Source organism: Manis pentadactyla, chromosome 12 (assembly GCF_030020395.1).
Source record: "Manis pentadactyla isolate mManPen7 chromosome 12, mManPen7.hap1, whole genome shotgun sequence".
In the NCBI taxonomy this organism is placed as follows: domain Eukaryota; kingdom Metazoa; phylum Chordata; class Mammalia; order Pholidota; family Manidae; genus Manis; species Manis pentadactyla.
Window position 1 is genome coordinate 36,676,109 of NC_080030.1, and position 19,293 is coordinate 36,695,401.

The 19,293-nt window shown below is 41.9% G+C and overlaps 1 protein-coding gene and 1 long non-coding RNA gene across 8 annotated transcripts in view; both read right to left on the reverse strand.

The window, feature by feature from the left end:
* Positions 1–7,668, reverse strand: part of SYTL3 (synaptotagmin like 3) — a 62,887-nt gene extending 55,219 nt beyond the window's left edge. For all 7 annotated transcript variants that reach the window (XM_036886798.2, XM_057489069.1, XM_036886793.2 and 4 more), the window contains exons 1-2: positions 6,198–7,668; positions 4,255–4,473 (exon numbers count right to left, since the gene is read on the reverse strand). In XM_036886798.2, coding sequence (XP_036742693.2) covers positions 4,255–4,473; positions 6,198–6,340 — 362 coding nt within the window. In that variant the 5' untranslated portion in view covers positions 6,341–7,668. The remainder of the gene's footprint in view (positions 1–4,254; positions 4,474–6,197) is intronic.
* Positions 7,669–8,353: 685 nt separating this feature from the next.
* LOC118913098 (uncharacterized) lies at positions 8,354–17,412 on the reverse strand. The gene is made up of 4 exons (XR_005025079.2): positions 16,960–17,412; positions 15,852–15,943; positions 15,029–15,082; positions 8,354–9,130 (listed from the first exon to the last, which is right to left on the reverse strand). It is a non-coding gene; the product is annotated as an uncharacterized LOC118913098 (long non-coding RNA).
* Positions 17,413–19,293: the final 1,881 nt, after the last annotated feature.

A 19,293-nucleotide genomic window follows, 5' to 3' on the forward strand; every position in this document is an offset into this window, starting at 1 on the left:
GTCCCCCAGGGCACACCTTCAGATCTCCTGGTCTAGAGGCCAACAGGGTTTACAATTTGAGCCCCACAGGACTGAATATATTTGCATTCTTTAAAAGCTTCTCTTGAGGGTCTGGCTTCCAATCAGCCTGAACCTAGGTGCTAACTGAGATCCCTTCCTTTGGAACAATGACAGGTCTTGTCACACCCTCAACAACAGGGACTTTTCAAATAAGTCAGGTTGCTTAGACAATCAAAAAGGTTTGCAAGGCAACCAGGAGCTAGGGCAAGGTTGAATGATAAGGCTCATCTTGTATACAAGGCCCCCTCCTTCTGACTGAGAGAGGTAGCAGTCTTGCCTAATACATAGAAATAAACAGAGACAGTCAAGCAAAATGAAGATACAGAAGAGTATTTTCCAAATGAAAGAAGAAAATAAAACCTCAGAAAAGACCTTAATGAAACAGAGATAAGTAACGTACCTGACAAAGAATTCAAAGTAATGGTTATAAAGATGTTCAACAAACTTGGGAGAAGAATGGATGAATACAATAAGAAGGTCAACAAAGAGAAAATACAAGAAAGTATCAAACAGAAGTCACAGAGCTGAAGAATATAATAACTGAACTGAAAAATGTATTAGAGGGTTTTGGTAGCAGACTAAATGAAGCAGGAGAAAGGATCAGTGATCTAGAAGACAGGGCAGTAGAACTCACCTAAACAGAGCAGCAAAAAGAAAAAAGAATTTTAAAAAGTGAAGATAGTTTAGGGACCTATGGGACAATATCAAGCAGAATAATATTGGCATTACAGGAGTCCCAGAAGGAGGAAAGAGAAAAAGAAGTCAAAAACTTATTTGAAGAAATATGACTGGAAACCTGAAGAAGAGAAACAGACATTCAGGTCTAGGAAGCCCAGAGGATTCTAAACAAGATGATTCCAAAGAGATGTACACCAAGAAACATTATGATTAAAATGTCAGAAATTAAAAATGAAGAGAGAGTCTTAAAAGCAGCAAGAGAAAAATAACTTGTTACATACAAGGAACTTCCATAAGACTATCAGACTTTTTGGAAGAAATTTTGCTGGTCAGAAAGGAATGGCATGATATATTCAAAGGGCTGAAAGGGGAAAAATTCCAACCAAGAATACTGGCAAGGTTGTCATTCAGAACTGAAGGAGAGAGAAAGAGTTTCTCAGACACACAAAAGCTAAAGGAGTTCATCATCACCAAACTAGCCTTACAAGAAATGCCAAAGGTACTTCTTTAAGCTGAAAAGAAAAATCACTTATTAGTAACAAGAAAACATATGAAAGTAAAAATTTCAATAGTAAAGGTAAATACATAGTAAAGGTTGTAGATTGATCACTTATAAAGCTATGAAGGCTAAAAGACAAAAGTAGTAAAATTAACTATAACTGCAATAATTAGTTAATGGATACACAAAAAGATGTAAAATGAGATGTCAAAAGCATAAAACATGGTGGGGAGTAAAAATGTAGAGTTTTAGAATGTATTCAAACTTAAGTTGCCATTAACTTAAAATAGACTGTTATAGATGCAGAAGAAGCATTTGACAAAATTCAACATCCATTCATGATAAAAACTCTCAACTCTCTCAAATGGTACAGTACCTCAACATAATAAAGGCCACGTATGACAAGCCCACAAATATAAATTCAACAGTAAAAAGCTGAAAACTTTCCCTCTGGATCAGGAACAAGAAAAGTGTGCCCATCATTCTTATTCAACATACTACTGCAAGTTCTAACCAGAGCAATTAGGCAGGAGAAAGAAATAAAAGGCATCCAAAATGGAAAGGAAGAAGTAAAACTAGCTATTTGCAGATGACATGATTTTATATATACAAAATCCTAAGGACTCCACCATAAAAACTGTTAGAATAAACAAATTCAGTGAAGTTGCAGGGTACAAAATCAATGACACAAAAATCAGCTAAATTTTTATATACCCACAATGAGCTATCACAAAGAAAAATTAAGAAAACAATCCCATTTATAATTGCATCAAAAAGAATAGCATAAATTTAACCAAGTTGGTGAGAGACCTGTACACTAAACACTATAAGACACTGATGAAAGAATTTAAAGAACACATGGTATATGGAAAGATATTCCATGCTCGATATTGGAAGAATTAATATTGTTAAAATATGCTTATGACCCAAAGCAATATACAGATTCAATGCAATCCCTATCAAAATTCCAATGGCATTTTTCACAAAAATGGAACAAACAATCCTAAAATTTGTATAGAGCCACAGAAGACCTGAATAGCCAAAGCAATCTTGAGAAAGAAGAACAAATTTAGAGGCATCACACTCCTTGATTCCAAGCTATTTAACAAAGCTACAGGAATCAAAACAGTATGGTACTGGCATAAAAGGAGAGAGCTAAATGAACAGAATAGAGGGCCCAGAAATAAATGCACACATATATGGTTCAATTAATTTACCCCAAAGGAAGTAAGAATATACAATGGGGGAAAAAAACCAGTATCTTCAATAAGTGGTCTTGGGAAAATTTGACAGCTACATGTAAAAGAATGAAACTAGACCACTATCTTATACTATGCACAAAAATTAACTCAAAATGGAGACTTGAATGTAAGGCCTGAAACCATAAAACTCCTAAAACATAGGCAGTAAGCTCCTTGACATCAGTTTTGCTGATGAACTTTTAGATCTGACTCCAAAAGCAGACAACAAAAACAAAAATCAACAAGTGGAAGAAAATCAAATTATAAAGCTCCTGCATAGCAAAGGACAGCAGCAACAAAATGAAGGGGCAACTCACTGAATGGGAGGAAATATTTGCAAATCACGTATCAGATAGGGGATTAATATACAAAATATATAATGAACTTACACAACAACAGAAAAAAAAACCAATCATATTAAACAATTGGCAAGGGACCCAAATACACACTTTCCCAACAAAGATATGAAGATGTCCAACAGGCACAAGAAAAGAGGCTCAATGTTGCTAATCATCAGGGAAATGCAAATAAAAACTACAATGAGATATCACCTCACACTGTTAGAATGGCTATTATCAAAAAGACAAGAAGTAACAAGTATTGGTGAGAATGTGAAGAAAAGGGGACCCTCATGCCCTGTAGATGGGAATGTAAATTGGTGCAGTCACTATGGAAAACAGTATGGAGAGTCCTCAAAAAACTAAAAATAGAGCTACCATATAATCCAGCAATTCCACTTCTGGATATTTCTCCAAAGAAAACAAAAACATTAGTTCAAAAAGATATATGCGCCTGTATGTCCATTGCAGCATTATTTACAATAGCCAAGATATGGAAACAACCTAAGTGCCCGTCAATGGAAGAATGAAGAAGGGATGGTATGTATATATAAGGGAATACTACTCAGCCTTAACAAAGAATAGAATTTTGCCATTTGCAACAATATGGATAGACCCTGAGGGCATTTATGCCAAGTGAAATAAGTCAGACAAAGACAAATACTACATGATTTCACTTATACATGGACTCCAAAACCAAACCAAACAAACAAAAAGCAGAACGCATAGATACAGAGAACAGAATGGTGGTTGCCAGAATGAAGGAGCTTTGAGGAGAGGGCAAAATGGGTAAATGGAGTCAAGAGGTAGAAACTTCCAGTTATAAAATAATTAAGTCCTGGGATGAAATGTATAGCATGGCAACTACAGTCAATGATATTGTAGTGCACACCTAACTGTCACCAAGTGACTAAATTCTAAAAGTTAACATTGTATGGAGATGGGTGGCAATTAGACCTATTGCGGTGATCACCTCACAACATATACAAATATTGAATCATTATATTGTACACCTGAAATCAATATAATATTATATGTCACTTACACCTGGATAAAATATTTAAAAAAAATAAAGCTGCCTGGGATCACTTTAATATTTCCTATGTTAAATTCACTCCACTTTTCCTGAAAGAGATAAACTAAGCTCTAAGAAAACTTAAGTCACCTAGTTAAGAAATCCAAATGAATCTTAATTCCTGGCCTGTCCTTAGCCATTACAAACAAACTTGTATAAATTTTTTTTTTTAAGTTTTCACATAATATAATTTACTTTTAAACTACAATAACTTCCCACTCTAGAAAGTCAGCCCTATATTCAGCACTCCGGAAACATTTACCGGTGGAATTTGAGGAACAGTGGCTCTCGTTACCAGAGCTCGTGTGGGACCCACTCGATGCCTGAGTCCGCGGGAGGCACTGGCCACTGCGGGGCCCTCACCTGTCCTCGAAGCACACGGTGCACTTCCAGGCGTGGGTCCTCCTCAGGGACACTCGGCACTCGGAGCACACGCGGTGGCTGCAGCCTTGGCACACGGCGCCCCTGTTGAGCAGGAGCCCCAGCGCCCGCTGGCAGCGGGCACAGGACTTCTCTCTGTACTCCCGGCTCACACCCTTCGTGCCTCTCCACCTCAGATGCTGCAGACTCGTCTTCAGCTTCCTATGGCCCAGAGAGTCACGTGGTAAGATGTGCCCAAATGGAAAGACAGATGCCAGACATACACCTACATGGCAAGGGCCCCAACAGCACTGCCCAAGGCAACAGAGGAGGGGCTTTGGCACCGGACACCCCAGGTTCCAACGTGGCTGTGTGAACGGGGCTCTCACTCACCCTCTCGGAGCAGAGGCTCAGAGGCCTCTCGACTGTGACACGGAGAGATGAACCTTACCTCCCAGGGCTGTAACCAGGATTAAATGGCAAAGCATAGACAGTGTGCCTGGCACAGAGGAGTTAGCTGCTAATTTTGTTCTAGGTTCACGCCTTCAGGCTCCAAGGGCATTAAAATGGTAACCAAGAACAGTGAGAGAAAAGGAAAAATACAGAAAATGGCACCATTCCAAAGGGCAAGGCCTGGGAAGACCTGTGAATATATAGCATACATGCCTGCTATTGTCACTAAGGTCCTCAAACAGTTATTTAACCAATGCTGTGCTTTGGCTACTGTTTTTTTATGGGTGGTCAGTGCATATCCATCCCTATTTCCCCTAAACAATAGCCCTACTGCAAAGGGACATTACATAGGACCCCACAAAGGTGTCATTAACCAGAACACCCTTATTAAATGTCCTTATTATCTACTTTCAGAAGAGAGAACCTAATCCCAAGAAACAAGCTCAGTTCCAACTTTCAGGATTCACCCTAGAACCAGAACACTTTGGAATAAAACTTCCTTTCCACGGTATCCAGGTTACTTTGTTGATATTCGAACTGATGTTTCTCAATCACTGAACATTCTTTCATCATCAGAGAAAATTTCACTTTGTTCCGTGTACACACTGTTTAGTGGATGCAAGAATAAGTACAATTTAGAGAGCTTTGGGATCTCAGGGGAGGACAGAAAAAGAGCATTGTACCTTCCAGGTAACCAGAAAATGCCTCTCATTCCTCCAGCATGTGCTTGTCCAAAGCTTTATTTTATGTGTGTATTTTTCCTGGCAGACTCAGAAGAGCTCTGCCATTCAAAATAAACAAAACCAAAAGGCCTGTCCCCTCTGCTTATTTGCCAGACCTCACAGCATCCATAAACACCGATACGCAAAGCATCATATTTGAAGCTGGATCTTGACAGCCAGCACAGAGTCTAGCAAGGCCTTCGTAAGTGCTCACTAGCCCCACACAGCCTGGGCAGCTGAGAGGCAGGCCAGGAAAGAAGTGGCCAGTTGATAAACCAGTCGGGCAAACAGGCTGGGCCGGTCAGTATTTCATGCTCCCCTTCCCTCAAAGCCAGTGGGAAGCAAAAGCAGGCAAAGGAAAAGACAGGAATGGATTCCAGAGCATTCACTGCTTCTAAGCTGCTTTTTCTGCTTTTCTTTGCACCTGTCAGTTGCCACCGAAAATAATATAGGAAAATCCTCACCAGAGGTCTTTCCTTCGAGGGATACTTTGGGAGCCTGAAAAGCTTCCTATGAATTATTCCTGCAAAGCAGGCAAACGGACAAGTGGACAGGCAGCAAAGTGACCACCAAAAGGTGTTACTTTAGATAAAAAACAAAAGCAGCTTCAAAGCTTAGGCAGCAGGGGTAACGCACCACCTACACCCGTCGTTTGGACTCTTGTCACACAAGATGCTGAGTAGTGAGCAAGTGACAGCACCCCACTAGTCCAAGCCCCAAGCAGGAAAGGCCAAAACCCGAAGGATTCCACCCATGGCAGTGACTGCATACCGTATCCTTTCCTCCTCGACGTTTTGCACCATCTGGTCTCGGTACAGGACCTGGAGAATCACCTCGCGTTCTAATTCCTGGAGGGAACTCAGATGGACCTCTTGGGCCATTTCCACTCGCATTGCTAGGACCCCAGCTGACATTTCACTCCATGACGGAGCACTGCTGTCCTGGGGATGAGCTCAGAGAGTCCAGGAGCAGCCCCACGCTCTTGAGCACGCTTCCTCTCCTATTTCACTGGCAACTGCTTTGCTTATGGCGCTCTCTCTCTCTCTCTTTTTTTTTTCTTTTTAACCGTGGCACACTCCTCTGGAGAAGAAAGCCCCGAGAGGCTGTCCCTCTGTCTGAATCACGGCTCCCAGAGCTTCATGCCAGCTGGGGAGCCTTTTCAGCGGGTCCTGCTGCGGTTTCTGACATCCGTCTAAGACAAAAACATATCTTTTTTCCTGACGTTTTGCCAGAGATTGTTATAAATTACGCATGACTCAGAGCAGATAATTTCTGCAAAGCAGAAGTAATCCCCAATCTGAAGGAAATTACAAATAGTAGTAAGAAGAGTATCAATAATTTACAGAAGCTAACCTTCTCCATCCAAATGTTTTCAGGTCAGCAGTAGTGATCATTAAAACCAGCCTGCTCAATTCCCATAGAACAGACAACAAAAAGTGGCATCATTTTTTCCTGGTTTGTGACTCTGTGGCCTTAGTTCAGAAAAGACCAATATTCCACACAGGCAGATCTTTGCAGTTTCTGCCGTGGGTATAACGTAAGAGCTTAACTTTTATTACATTGGCCTTCTCATGTTTCTAAAGCCTCAAACTTCCAAATTTGAATTTTTCTAATATAAATCCTGTATTGTCAGTGATTAGAGGTAAAAAGGTCTATATTTAATGTACATATCCTAAATGAAAATACATTAGAATAACGATGTCCTCAACCGCTAGCTATTATTTTTGCAACTAACTTCAAAACTCAGAAACTTTTTAATCAACTAGGGATGTATGAAGGGACATCACCACAACTTCAGTCTATCGATTATTTATGGTATTTGATTGTTTACACTGACAGCCCTATGCATGTCTTTTTCTGTTTAATGCTAGTTGAAAAATTCTGCACACATCCTTGCTACTTCTGTTTCCATCAGTGATGCTGGGCACACGTCACCTTCAAACTGTTCCTCCCCCAGCCTAGAAGATGGTACTGAATTGATAAAACACTGGGTAGATCATATCAATAAAATGCAGAAAATGTAGATCAAATCAATATACTTTCCATGATGCCATTTTGTTATCAAATCTACATGAATCCCTTGGTAATAGGTTTCCTTTAAATTCTTTAGGAGTTAAACTCCCTTTCCCGGGCTTCAGCACATCCACATTGTATTAATTTATGATCCACAGCAAATCAGTAAATGAGAGGTTAATAGAGCCCCAAGGGATCATTCTCTTTAAGCAGAGACTCTTTTTTTTTTTTTTTTTTTATTGAAGGGTAATTGACAACAGTATTACATTACATTAGTTTCAGGTGTACAACACAGTGATTCAACATTTATATACATGATAATTCTAGGTACCAGCTATCACCATACCAAGTTGTTACAATATTTTGACTATATTCCTTATGCTATACATTACATCCCGGTTACTTATTTATTTTACAATTGGAAGTGTGTTTATATATATATATATTTTGTGAGGGCATCTCTCATATTTATTGATCAAATAGTTGTTAACCACAATAAATTTCTGTATAGGGGGGTCAATACTCAATGCACAATCATTAATCCACCCCAAGCCTAATTTTCGTCAGTCTCCAATCTTCTGATGCATAACGAACAAATTCTTACATGGAGAACAAATTCTTACATAGTGAATAAGTTACATGGTGAGCAGTGCAAGGGCAGTCATCACAGAAGCTTTCGGTTTTGTTCATGCATTATGAACTATACACAGTTCAAATATGAATATTCATTTGATTTTTAAACTTGATTTATATGTGGATACCACATTTCTCTATTATTATTATTTTTAATAAAATGCTGAAGTGGTAGGTAGATACGAGATAAAGGTAGAAAACATAGTTTAGTGTTGTAAGAGAGCAAATGTAGATGATCAGGTGTGTGCCTGTAGACTATGTGTTCATCCGAGCTAGACGAGGGCAATAAACATCCATGTATAAACAGAGACTCTTGACTTTTTTTTCTTAATCTCTGGTAGTCTGGTAATGCCTCTTTTTGAAATCCATAAAACAAAATACGTTGGGTTACAAAGGAAATCGATTACACTGAAATATTTTTTAAAGTATAGTAATACATGTGTTCACTGATGCATTGATGTATATGTTCACTGATGTAGCAGTGATCTAATAGCCACCATAATTTCAAGAAGTGACAATTATAAACAATGTTTTGAGGTACCTGTAACATGCAATAGGGCGTGAAACATCTGTGACTTCTACTGGGGACAGTCACAAATCCTGCTAGTTCTACTGTGGTTTGATGCCTATATTCATAATTGAAGGAAATGCTAAATTTTTGATAGAGATTAATGAAAACAAAGATGTGATTTTTTTCACATCCAAGTTCATGGACCTGTATGCTAAGGACCCGCGGCTCAGGGGATTCTATATGTGTCAGTTTCTCTACTGTAAAACAAAGTTAAAATACATTGCTTACCCAAACTGCCGAGGCTGCGTGAGGAGTAGAAAAACCCAGTGCTGAAAAGGAGCACTCTCAGCCCCTAGTTTCCAGGGAAGTGTTCACAGGCTTCTGATCTAGACAGCGAGAAAATGACAAAGTGACAAGGACTTGGTTCTCTAGCCTTGGGGCTGGTAACTCACTGCGTCACCAGGCAAAGTCTCTACCCTCCTCGGTCCCCAGTTTCTGGATGAACAGATGGAACTAGCAGGTCTCAGGTCTCTGAGGCTCTGGGTCCCTGGAAAAGAGGCACAATATGAAAACAGCATGCAACCATATGCCAAGTGATAAGGTACAGATTAGCCATTATGTCACCGGCTTTATGAGCCTATTTTTCTAAACATGCCGCTTGGCTCTCCTTGCTTTCTTCTTAATCTATGAACCATACTCCTGGGTCAAGAAATATCTAGATTGTCTGATTCTAGGTATTTTAAATGAAGATTTTGGCACTTGCCTCAAAACACTCGATCTGTGCCCTGAGCTTTCTTTCCATGTGGCTTTTGTGCTCCACTGTCTGGCTCTGGTCTTCAGTTCCTCAGTCAAGCAGGACCAGCGCGATACTGGGCTGGAAATGGCACCACCCAGTGCACTCACCTGGAGAATCCTGGAATACTCAAATGCTCGCTCATTCGTGTGGCTATGTCTTATGGAAATACCAGATTCAATTATGGAATTTGGAAATACCAGGTTCAATTATCTTTAACAAACAGTACCACATCCATGCCTGTAGACTTGGAGTGGGACGTGCCCTGCATGGATGAGTGAGTGCTCATCATCCCCCTAGTGGCCATTGAAGAAAAGTGGGATTGAATTCATTTCCTGGGTTCATCCAGCCATTCATTCAGTAAATATTTACTGAGCACCTTCCAAGCTCCACGCACTGTTCAGATGCTTAGGATATATGACTTGATTGACTGGTAATTTGCACCCTATCCAACTTCTAATAAGACTAGGATGCTGCTTACAATAAAAACACACAGAGGACAATCAAAGTCAGAGATACAAGCAGCCAGACTGAAAAGGGGAGATCATTCTACCAGGAATTGCAGGGAAGTGTCATTGTACCTGAACATTAGATGCATTTCCGCCTTTCGTGGTAGCCAAGGCAAAACCAAACAGAACAAAACAACACAAGAAATCAAGGTGATGCATAGCACTCTGATACACCAAAAAAAAAAGGAGGACATTCTCAAGGTATGAAGAACATGGACAGAGAAGACAGTCAATCCGTTGAGCAGCAGTTCAACAGAAGGTGCAAAACTGTGCCTGATGTGGCATTATAATATTGATCTCAAATTAAAGGTAGGGATATAGCACCAAATTATAATTCATTGAAAGCATTTCAAATAAAGACCCAAACATCGGCTTTCTGGTATTCAAGTTAATACAGAGCTAAAGCTTGGAGCATCAGAAGTATGGGTGTTCAAGTATGCATCCCACTGTGTTTTTAATCTTGATTTTCAGAGACTTTGATTCTAGATTCTATAAACTGCCAGTCATTCAAACACTTTGTTAATATTTACCATGAGTAACACCTTCTATTGTTCGATGGAAGTGCACTTTTTTCTGTAACCTGGGGGATCTGCTGCCAGGTCTACTCTAAACAAGCGTTCACTTTTCAAAATGATGCAACTGCTACTGCATAGAACATTACCCGGAGTCATAAGCCAGCTCTGTGCATAGAGCATCTCCCCCAAGATCATTCACCCCAAGATTTAACAGAAACCTAGGAAGATGTCTCCTCTGGTTTTCAGTGTCCTCTAAGTGTCCCGCCTGGCTGGGTGGCTGAGAAATTCCTTTTAACACGCTTGAACCACCATTTCTTCATCTCAGGGGACTTGTTCAAGATTTTCAATGGGGGTAGCACCACACTTCCATCTTTAGAAATTTGTAGGGTATTTTTAGTTGTGACAGTGAAAAAGAATTGTCTTGCATTCCCATACGAATGCTGACTATCTTACCAGATGAGTCGATTAGGAAAAAAATTATAATTATCTGATAATAGAATTTAACTCTCATATAAACAAAATGCATATTTTTGCAGGGTTCTAATGTACTCTGAATATTCTAGAATGTAACTGTTGTATAAATTAAAGGAAGACTGTACTTTGTTTCATTTGGAACTTTAACAAAAATTGTTCATCGCTTCAGAAAGTAGCAAACCTTTGGGTTTGTAGGAAAACGGAGTGGGAGAAATAGAGAACTGGTTGCTGCTTTAAATTGGGTGGCTTTTGTTTCAGGGCTTCCACTTTTGAATTTGCTTATGCAATTTCAGGTTATAATTGAGAGCTCAGAGTTCCTCTTTCAATATTATAAATTATTTCAGCTGCATCTTTTCAATCCTTTTGAGTGGAATCTGGAGCTAGCTGCACTTTATCCTGGTTGGGCTAGCATCTGAATTCTTACAAGTTTGGTATCAACTGCCAAGGTGGAGATTCTGCTCTGTAATCCATCTTCCAAGTCACTCAAATCTTAGCTGATAATCTATTTATCCAAGACAAGGTGCCCCCATACCTATGGCAACAATTTACTTATTTTTAATTTTTTAAAGGTTCTTTGTTTTGGTTTGGTTTTTTTGGTGAACTTCCTTCTAGTCCACAGAGGCTTCTAGGATGACAGAGTTAATTAGTAAGCAACACAGGCCCACCGTAAACACCAAGAAAGTCAAATACAATGTAACAGTGGGAAAGTTGGCATCTCTGCCTTCACACTGTCTCTGTCTCCTCTGCTGTGTAATCTTTGGGTCAGAAAGCTTCTGCTCAGCCCTGTCGCCCTGCAGGTAGGCTGGTTAATCATCAAAGGAATTTTGTTCATGACTTAAGATGAATGCAACCAACACCTTACCCGAAACTCACCTCCCCTGAGGAAATAAAGAAGTGTGCACAAAAATGACAGCTGGATTGTCAAGGACTGAGAGGAACTCAGGACCAGACCCATGTTAACAAAACAACTGGAATCAACTAACCGGGGACGAAAGGGTAAAAACCCTCCTCAGACCCTGGCCGACGTGCAGATGTCAGAGTGGATTATCACCTCATGACCTAACCTCCTCCTGCTCCCCCACCTAATATGAAAGAAGTTTGAAATCAACCCTAAGTTAAGATGGTTCTTTAGAGCATTAGTCCGCCACCTTCTAGGCCTGCTGGCTTTCGAAATAAAGTCGCTTTCCTTGCACCACCCCTTTGTCTCTCTCGACTTACTGGCATGTCGTGCGGTGAGTGGCCTGAGCCTGGACTCAGTAACAATAACGCCATCCACCTCACAGCACTGGCAAGATAAGGCACACCTTTCCAGTTTCCATTTCTGGTCCCCAGTATTAGCTGGAAATTAGAAGCCACACTTGAAATATTTTCATATTCTTCAAAACATGGGTAAAAAAGATGTACTTCTCTCTTGGATGCTTTTTTGATTTTTGTGATGTTTTAGGGTACAAAATGGAGGTAGTAAAAGAATCATAGATGTATGAAGACCAGTTTGTATGTTCCTGAAACCATGTTAAGTATTACTGCCTAGGATGGCAGTGAGGTGAAGGCCTGGCATTTTTAATCCTAAGTGGGTTGCAGGGACAGCTGATAGAGCCCAGGGCCGGCTGCACCCACTGGTGCATGTGCAGACTGCCGTGGGCGCCAACGGGAGCAGCAGTGACCGGAGGGAACAGACGGTGAAGAGAGGGGGACTGACACAGAGGGCAGGACAATCTGCTTGGCAAGGCGACACCCACCGAGGCTGCGAGAGGAGGAGCGAGTGTGAGGCCCAGGGAGAAGGAGAGGAGGTCCCCAGGTGAGGTCCCGTGTATTCAGCAACACTGAGGTGAGACTGTCACTCTTCCTCCTGCAGCAGAGCCCACGTTCTGGGCTGCCTCCTCACCGAGGCTCAGGTGGGCAGGGCGCCTGGCCCTCCGCGCTCCGCCCTCCTCCCACCGCCCCAGCCCAGTGCCCACCCAGTGCCCCAGTGTGCCCACACTGAGCTTGTTGGGGACTGTTCCCTGAATACGTCATGCCCTCTTCCATGCATTCCTGCTCTTCCGTCCGCCTACCAAACTCCAGTGGGCTTGGAGGAAACAACCAGGAAGGCACCGTTTGGAGCGGGTGAGGACCCCGCTCTGCCCCTGACTCACTCATGAGACTCTGGGCAAGGCACTTAAGCCCTCCGGGACTGAATTTCCTTCTCTGTGGAGAGAATGGCAGCACCTCCACCATAGACTTGTGAAGATTAAATGTGCTGCTATGTATACAGCACATAGATCTTAAAACCAATATAATATTGTATGTCAACTCTACTTCAATAAAAAAGTAATAAAAAATTAAAAGGCATCCAATCTTAGCTTCTTTCACTGAGTTTAACTGAGAAAAATAAATAATTAAAGGTCGTAGGTCATAGCAGTAAGCATGTAACAAGCAGTTGAAAAATGTTAGCTGTAATTATTATTAGTAGTAATAGTATCATCATCATTATTATTAATCTTTCAAGGTCCAGGTTCATTGCTACCTAACTCAGGGGCTTTTTTATTATTTACAATCAAAATTAATTGCTCCTTCACTGGAACCCCTTTTGCTTTGTGTATTTCTCTGCCGTGACCCTGACTTCATTCTGTCTTGTATTCAAGTGTCCTTTCTGGTGGGTTTCAGAGATCCCTCATCACCCAGCAAGCAGGTTCCTGATGTTTGGCTTGAGTTGAGAAACCCAGTGAATATTGTGACATGTGGGTTTGCTTGTAAAGCAGGAAGCATGAGTTCAAGTAGAGTAGGAAGTGAGATAGTCAGGTGAGCGAGTGAGCACTCAATTCAGAAAGCTTCAGTCTCCAGAAATCTGAAAAGCATAGGCAACTCAGAGCCCTACAGGATCGAGAAGCACACTAAAAAGTATTTTACTTTAATGATCTCATGCAGAAATTCACAGTCTCCTAGCTGGAATAACCTCCCAGATCCCCTTTTCTACGATGCTGTTTACTCAGTCACTATCTCACTCACATCAGATTCTGAAGTTGTGTTTATTTAATCTCCGGCCAAGAAGCCAGGCCCTGTCCTCACCCACGTGGAGCTGAGCCCAGCCTCATAGCTCCTTTGTCTATTGCTTGTTCCTAATTTTGTGATGCCTTTGTTTGTAATTTGACTGCCTTTGTTTTACAGCACTCCACCTACCAGTCTAACTGTATTTAATAATTTAAAAATAAATAAAAACCGACACCACAGCACCACTTTCAAGGGGAGATCTTCCCACAGCCACTTAGAGGAGCCCTCCACACCAGCCTGTTCCCGTCTCAACGTCAGTCTGGGCACGGGACAATTTGGGATTAAACCCCTATGCCAGGGCGTAGGCACAAGCTCCAGGGCCAGGCACTCAGTCTCTGTGAGGCTCACCAGGCTGACCCCTGCCTCCTGTGGTTATTTTTGGAACTAAATTAATCATCCAGGTAGCAATGGCTGTGACCAAGCAAGCAAGACTCAGAAGCATTCCTCCCCGCTCTCTCTTTACCCCCTCAGAAAGCACCAAAGCAGGAAAACAAGCCATTTCTCTGGGATCCATGGGATCGCTCCTAAATCCAGCACAGTACTTCAGCCCACACAGTCCCATGTTGTCTGTGTCCAGTTCGCTGTATGGCAGTGGACCTCTGGGAATCAGACGAACACAATCTGCCTGTAGTCCTTAGTGCTGGTTCACCAACACTGATTTTATTGGCCTTTCCTGTGCCCAGTATGTGCCAGGTATCGTGGACATAAAATGAGTAAGAGCTGATCTGTGCATTCACGAAGCTCACATTCCAGCCAGACAGTGGACATGAGAACAGAAGTTACAACGTGAGAGGACAAGTGTAACGCAAGGATCTACAGAGAGTGCGGTGTGCACTGAGCGGTGTGCACTGGGCAGTGTGCTCCTTTACAAAGCAAAGGAGAAATCAAACACTCTATAGTCACTCGGCAGGCTGAGCAGAAAGGGCCGAGGGCGCTTCCCCCCAGGGCAGAAACATGCTGGACAGCGGTGCCAGAGGAAGGAAACACCTAACCACTTGCTGGGCCTAGAGTGGTGATGGGGAGGCTAGAAAAGAAATGTGGAATTGGTAGAGAGAAAATGGAAAGGAAAGACCCTTTCTCGGCAGGTAGTGGCCCCCTGTCCCCTTCATCCAGGCATCTCTCACCTCTGGGCAGCTGGTCATCAGGTCACAGGAAGTCGTGCTTCCCGCCTCACTCTGCTGGAGAGGAAAATGACACTGGGGTGGGTATGTGGCACATGGTAGCGGTGTGCATGTGTGGGAACATGGCTGTCAACCCCGCCCAGACTTTCACGAGACTACAGAAGGTTCTCACAGCCTGGAAGCCACAGCGTGCGACGGCCCCCACGCAGGTCCGCTCAGCGGCCCCGCAGCTCCGCCGCCTTACCACAGCTGCTTCCTGGGGACGCTGCTCCCTTTCCGAAGGCAGCCCAGGCCACCCCCACCCCCCCACCCCCCACCCCCGGCGCTTGCCGCCTAGTACGCGGGGTACGGGGAGAGGCTTAGCCCGCCCCGCTTCCCCTGAAAGCGGCATCCCTCCTTTGCTTGTGTGCATGCTTTATGGACGCCTGTGGCAGCCGTGAGGGGCCCCAGGCCCCCCAAGGAACAGTTCTTGTTTCTGACCTTCCAGCCTAACCGGACTCACACTCACAGCCTCGACAGATTCATTTTCCAAAGGTGAGGTGACTTGTGCATCCATCGGAAAGCCTGACACCGAAACAGAGCTGTACGTTATCAATGCTTTGTCTCTCGCTCCCTATCAGAGGTGGATTTCCAGGGAAGCTAGTGCAGCACCTGCTTTGGCATCTCTCACTTGCATGGAGCCCTCTGAGGCTCTCTACCAAGTTTTGTACTCGTTTTCTTAAAGTAGTTTCCACAAACTGTCTAAGCTTCAGGTCCCTTAAGACTCTGTCCTTCATATATGAAGTTGCACATATGTGGGCTTAAATCTAGAAAACTCGAAGCCTACCTGAGACAGGAGAGAAGGGAGGCACTCTCGCCCTGAGACGTGACTGCAGGTCGCTGCTGGTTCTGTTTGTTCTTTCTTATTCAGGTAGGTATCTTGCCACCAAAAAAAAAAAAAAAGAATGCTGTTTTAGAATCAAAGTTAAATACTGAAATAGAAACCCATGATTTTCATGCCTAAACCTGACCTCTTCTTATGCAAGGGTAGAGAAATGAGAATTAATATTATCACACTGTTATAGGTACTCCTCACAACTGTTAACACTCTTTGTTGTACCAAAAGCTACTGTTTATTCAGCACTTACAGTCTGACAAGCAGTCTGCACACATTATCTCCACCTTCATTCCTCACTATGGGGTAAATATGCCCATTTTACAGATTAGGAGTGTAAGGCTTGAAGTAATTGAGTAATTTACCTAAAATCACACTCTAATCTGGGTCTGTTTAACTCCAAAGCCTTATGCTCTGTGTAGGCAGAACACTTAAGAAGTTAGTTTCCTACTGCCTTGCCTGAATAATCTTTTTCTACACCAATTCTAACTTCTTAGTATAGCCTTAATATCTAATGTGCATTTTCTTCTCATAATCTCTACTCTTGCCAAGAAATTTATTTGGGAGTTAAGAAGCTTAGTTGAAAGAAATTTAAATTGGTCTCCAGCTAATTTAATTTTTTTTTTCATTTTAAAATTATATTTGTGTTCCACCTTCAAACTAGAGATTATGGGTGAGCAAAACAATCTGAATCTATGAAGTACATGCAAAGCAAAACAGTAACAAATGGTATGTATAAGAATTTACAAAGCGAAGGAGAAATCAAACACTCTATACCACCTTTAAAAAACAATCAGTCCGTCTGACTTTTGGGTAGTGTGGTTTGGATTGATTCGGCTTGCTTTGGTTTTTTAACTACCTCCAAAGTACTTCCTCCACTCCACTTAAATCATTATCACTGTACATCAAAAAGGTATGCTATTCAGTAAAATTACAAGTCATTCTTTGTCTTTGTTTCGCACCTCTTCAACTGTCATTTAAGAAAAGTTACAGTAACTTTGATCTCTACCCACACCCTCAAACAACCTGCCAAACGGGAGGACTGGGACTCTCAGCCTACCTTTTCTGCAAGAGAAGAGAGCAGGGAGCCTGTTCTGGAGAGAAGGAAGTCAGTTTTTCTTTGTGTTAGAACACACGTATTTCTCTTTCCTTCCTGTCAGGCCAGAGCTAAAGCAGGGCCCCCACCCTCCCAGCAGGCCCTGAGTGCCTCTGTGGCTGCCCCCACATCGCCGAGGACCCCAGGAGCAAAGCCAGCCCAAACCACACCCACGGGCTCTTTCAGGCCAATGGTTTACATCTTTAGCTGGAGGAAAGACCAAGATAACACTACTGAAAATGTTCCACCCTACCCAGGAAACCCCAAGAGAAACTAGAGGCCTCAACTAGTCAAAAGCTCACGCACCTGCTAGAGGTTTCACATTGACCTCAAGAGTAAATGACTACATTTCGAAGAACAGCTGCTAACTCAAGAATTGGTTTAGAACAAGCCTGGCATGGCCTTTTAGCGGAGGGTGAATTCCACTGACGACAGCACACATACGGACCGTGGCACAAATTGTAAGCACAGCTTGACACATTTTTCAAAAGTGAACACACACCTATCAAGACATGGAACTTAAACAGCATCCAGGAGCCCCCATCAGTTGCCCTCCCAGCTATGACCTTTCACCCTAAGATAACTTTAACCAGCATCTCTAACACCATTGATTAGTTTTGTTTTTGCACTTTATGTAAATAGAATCATGATATTAACTCTTTTGAACCTGGCTTCTTGTATTCAGCATGTTTATGAGATTCATCCATGCTGTTTTTATGTATTGTGTGTATAGTTCATTTATTTTATTTTATTATTTTTTTTTTTGAGAAGGCATATCTTATATTTATTGATCAAATGGTTGTTAACAACAATAAAATTCTGTATAGGGGACTCAATGCACAATCATTAATCAACCCCAAGCCTAATTCTCGTCAGTCTCCAATCTTCTAAAGTATAGCAAACAAGTTCTTACATGGTGAACAAATTCTTACATAGTGAATAAGTTCTTACATGGTGAACAGTGCAAGGGCAGTCATCACAGAAACTTTCGGTTTTGATCACGCATTCTGAACTACAAACAATCAGGTCAAATATGAATATTTGTTTGATTTTTATACTTGATTTATATGTGGATCCCACATTTCTCCCTTTATTATTATTATTGTTATTATTTTTAATAAAATGCTGAAGTGGTAGGTAGATACAAGATAAGGTAGAAAACATAGTTTAGTGCTGTAAGAGAGCAAATGTAGATGATCAGGTGTGTGCCTGTAGACTATGTGTTAATCCAAGCTAGACAAGGGCAACAAAACATCCACGGATGCAGAATATTTCTCTCAAAACAGGGGGGGAGAGGTTCTAAGCCTCACCTCTGTTGATCCCCAATTTCTCACCTGATGGCCCCCCTGCGACTGTGCCTGTCTTAGGTTGTTCCTCCCTTGAGGAATCTTACCCGTCTCTGGCTAACCAGTCATCTTCCGGGGCCATACAGGGAAATGTGAAGTTGGTAAGTGAGAGAGAAGCCTTATTGTTTGAAAAGGTTAGCTTTTTACTTCTTTGCATATTTATGCCCTGTGGCTTCTATGCCCGGCATTTGTCTTGAGGTGTCTTTACCACTTGGAGGAATTATGATACTTGGTAAATTCGATATGAGGCACGAATTCTATTTAAGGGTTGTAATTAGGAAGGAAGAAGAAAAGCTATAGAGGTAGCAGACGGAAGAAAACATGGGAAGATTGATTATTTCTTTGACATATCTTCTTGTAGAGTAATTTAAGCATGTACAGGTTTTAAACTACTAATTAAATTGCACACACACATTAACACAATAGGAATACAGTTACATAACCAAAGCAGATCTATAATTACCAGCCATCTCCAGTGAGGCCAAGAAAACCAGTTAGGCACCTTAGGCATTTGTGAAAATTTGTCTGTGATATGATGGATATTGTCCAACTGAACTTGAACAGTCTGAGAGAAATCAGACAAATTAAAACAGCCCATTCCTGGGAACTGTTCACATCCCATATGTTCTTTTAACAGTAGATAGTCTGTAGTTGTAAGATTTGTAGTTGTAGTTGTAAGATTGCTAGAACTTGCACTTCTCCTAATTCTTGGTTGAGTTCCAACAGTGTAGATCCAGTCAAATTTGTTGTTTTACTGTATGCACAGGCCAGCTTAGATATCTCCTTCTTCATTCCAATGGCAAGTCTAGGAACCGGTGGGATGAATGCAGCTACAACTGCAGCATCGCCTGGATGTTTGTTGAGGTTTTTTGATGATCATCTTCTGGTATGACTCTTCCAGAGAGTGTTGATGTTGGAAGTTCTTCTTCATATCGTATCTTAGTTCATTTTC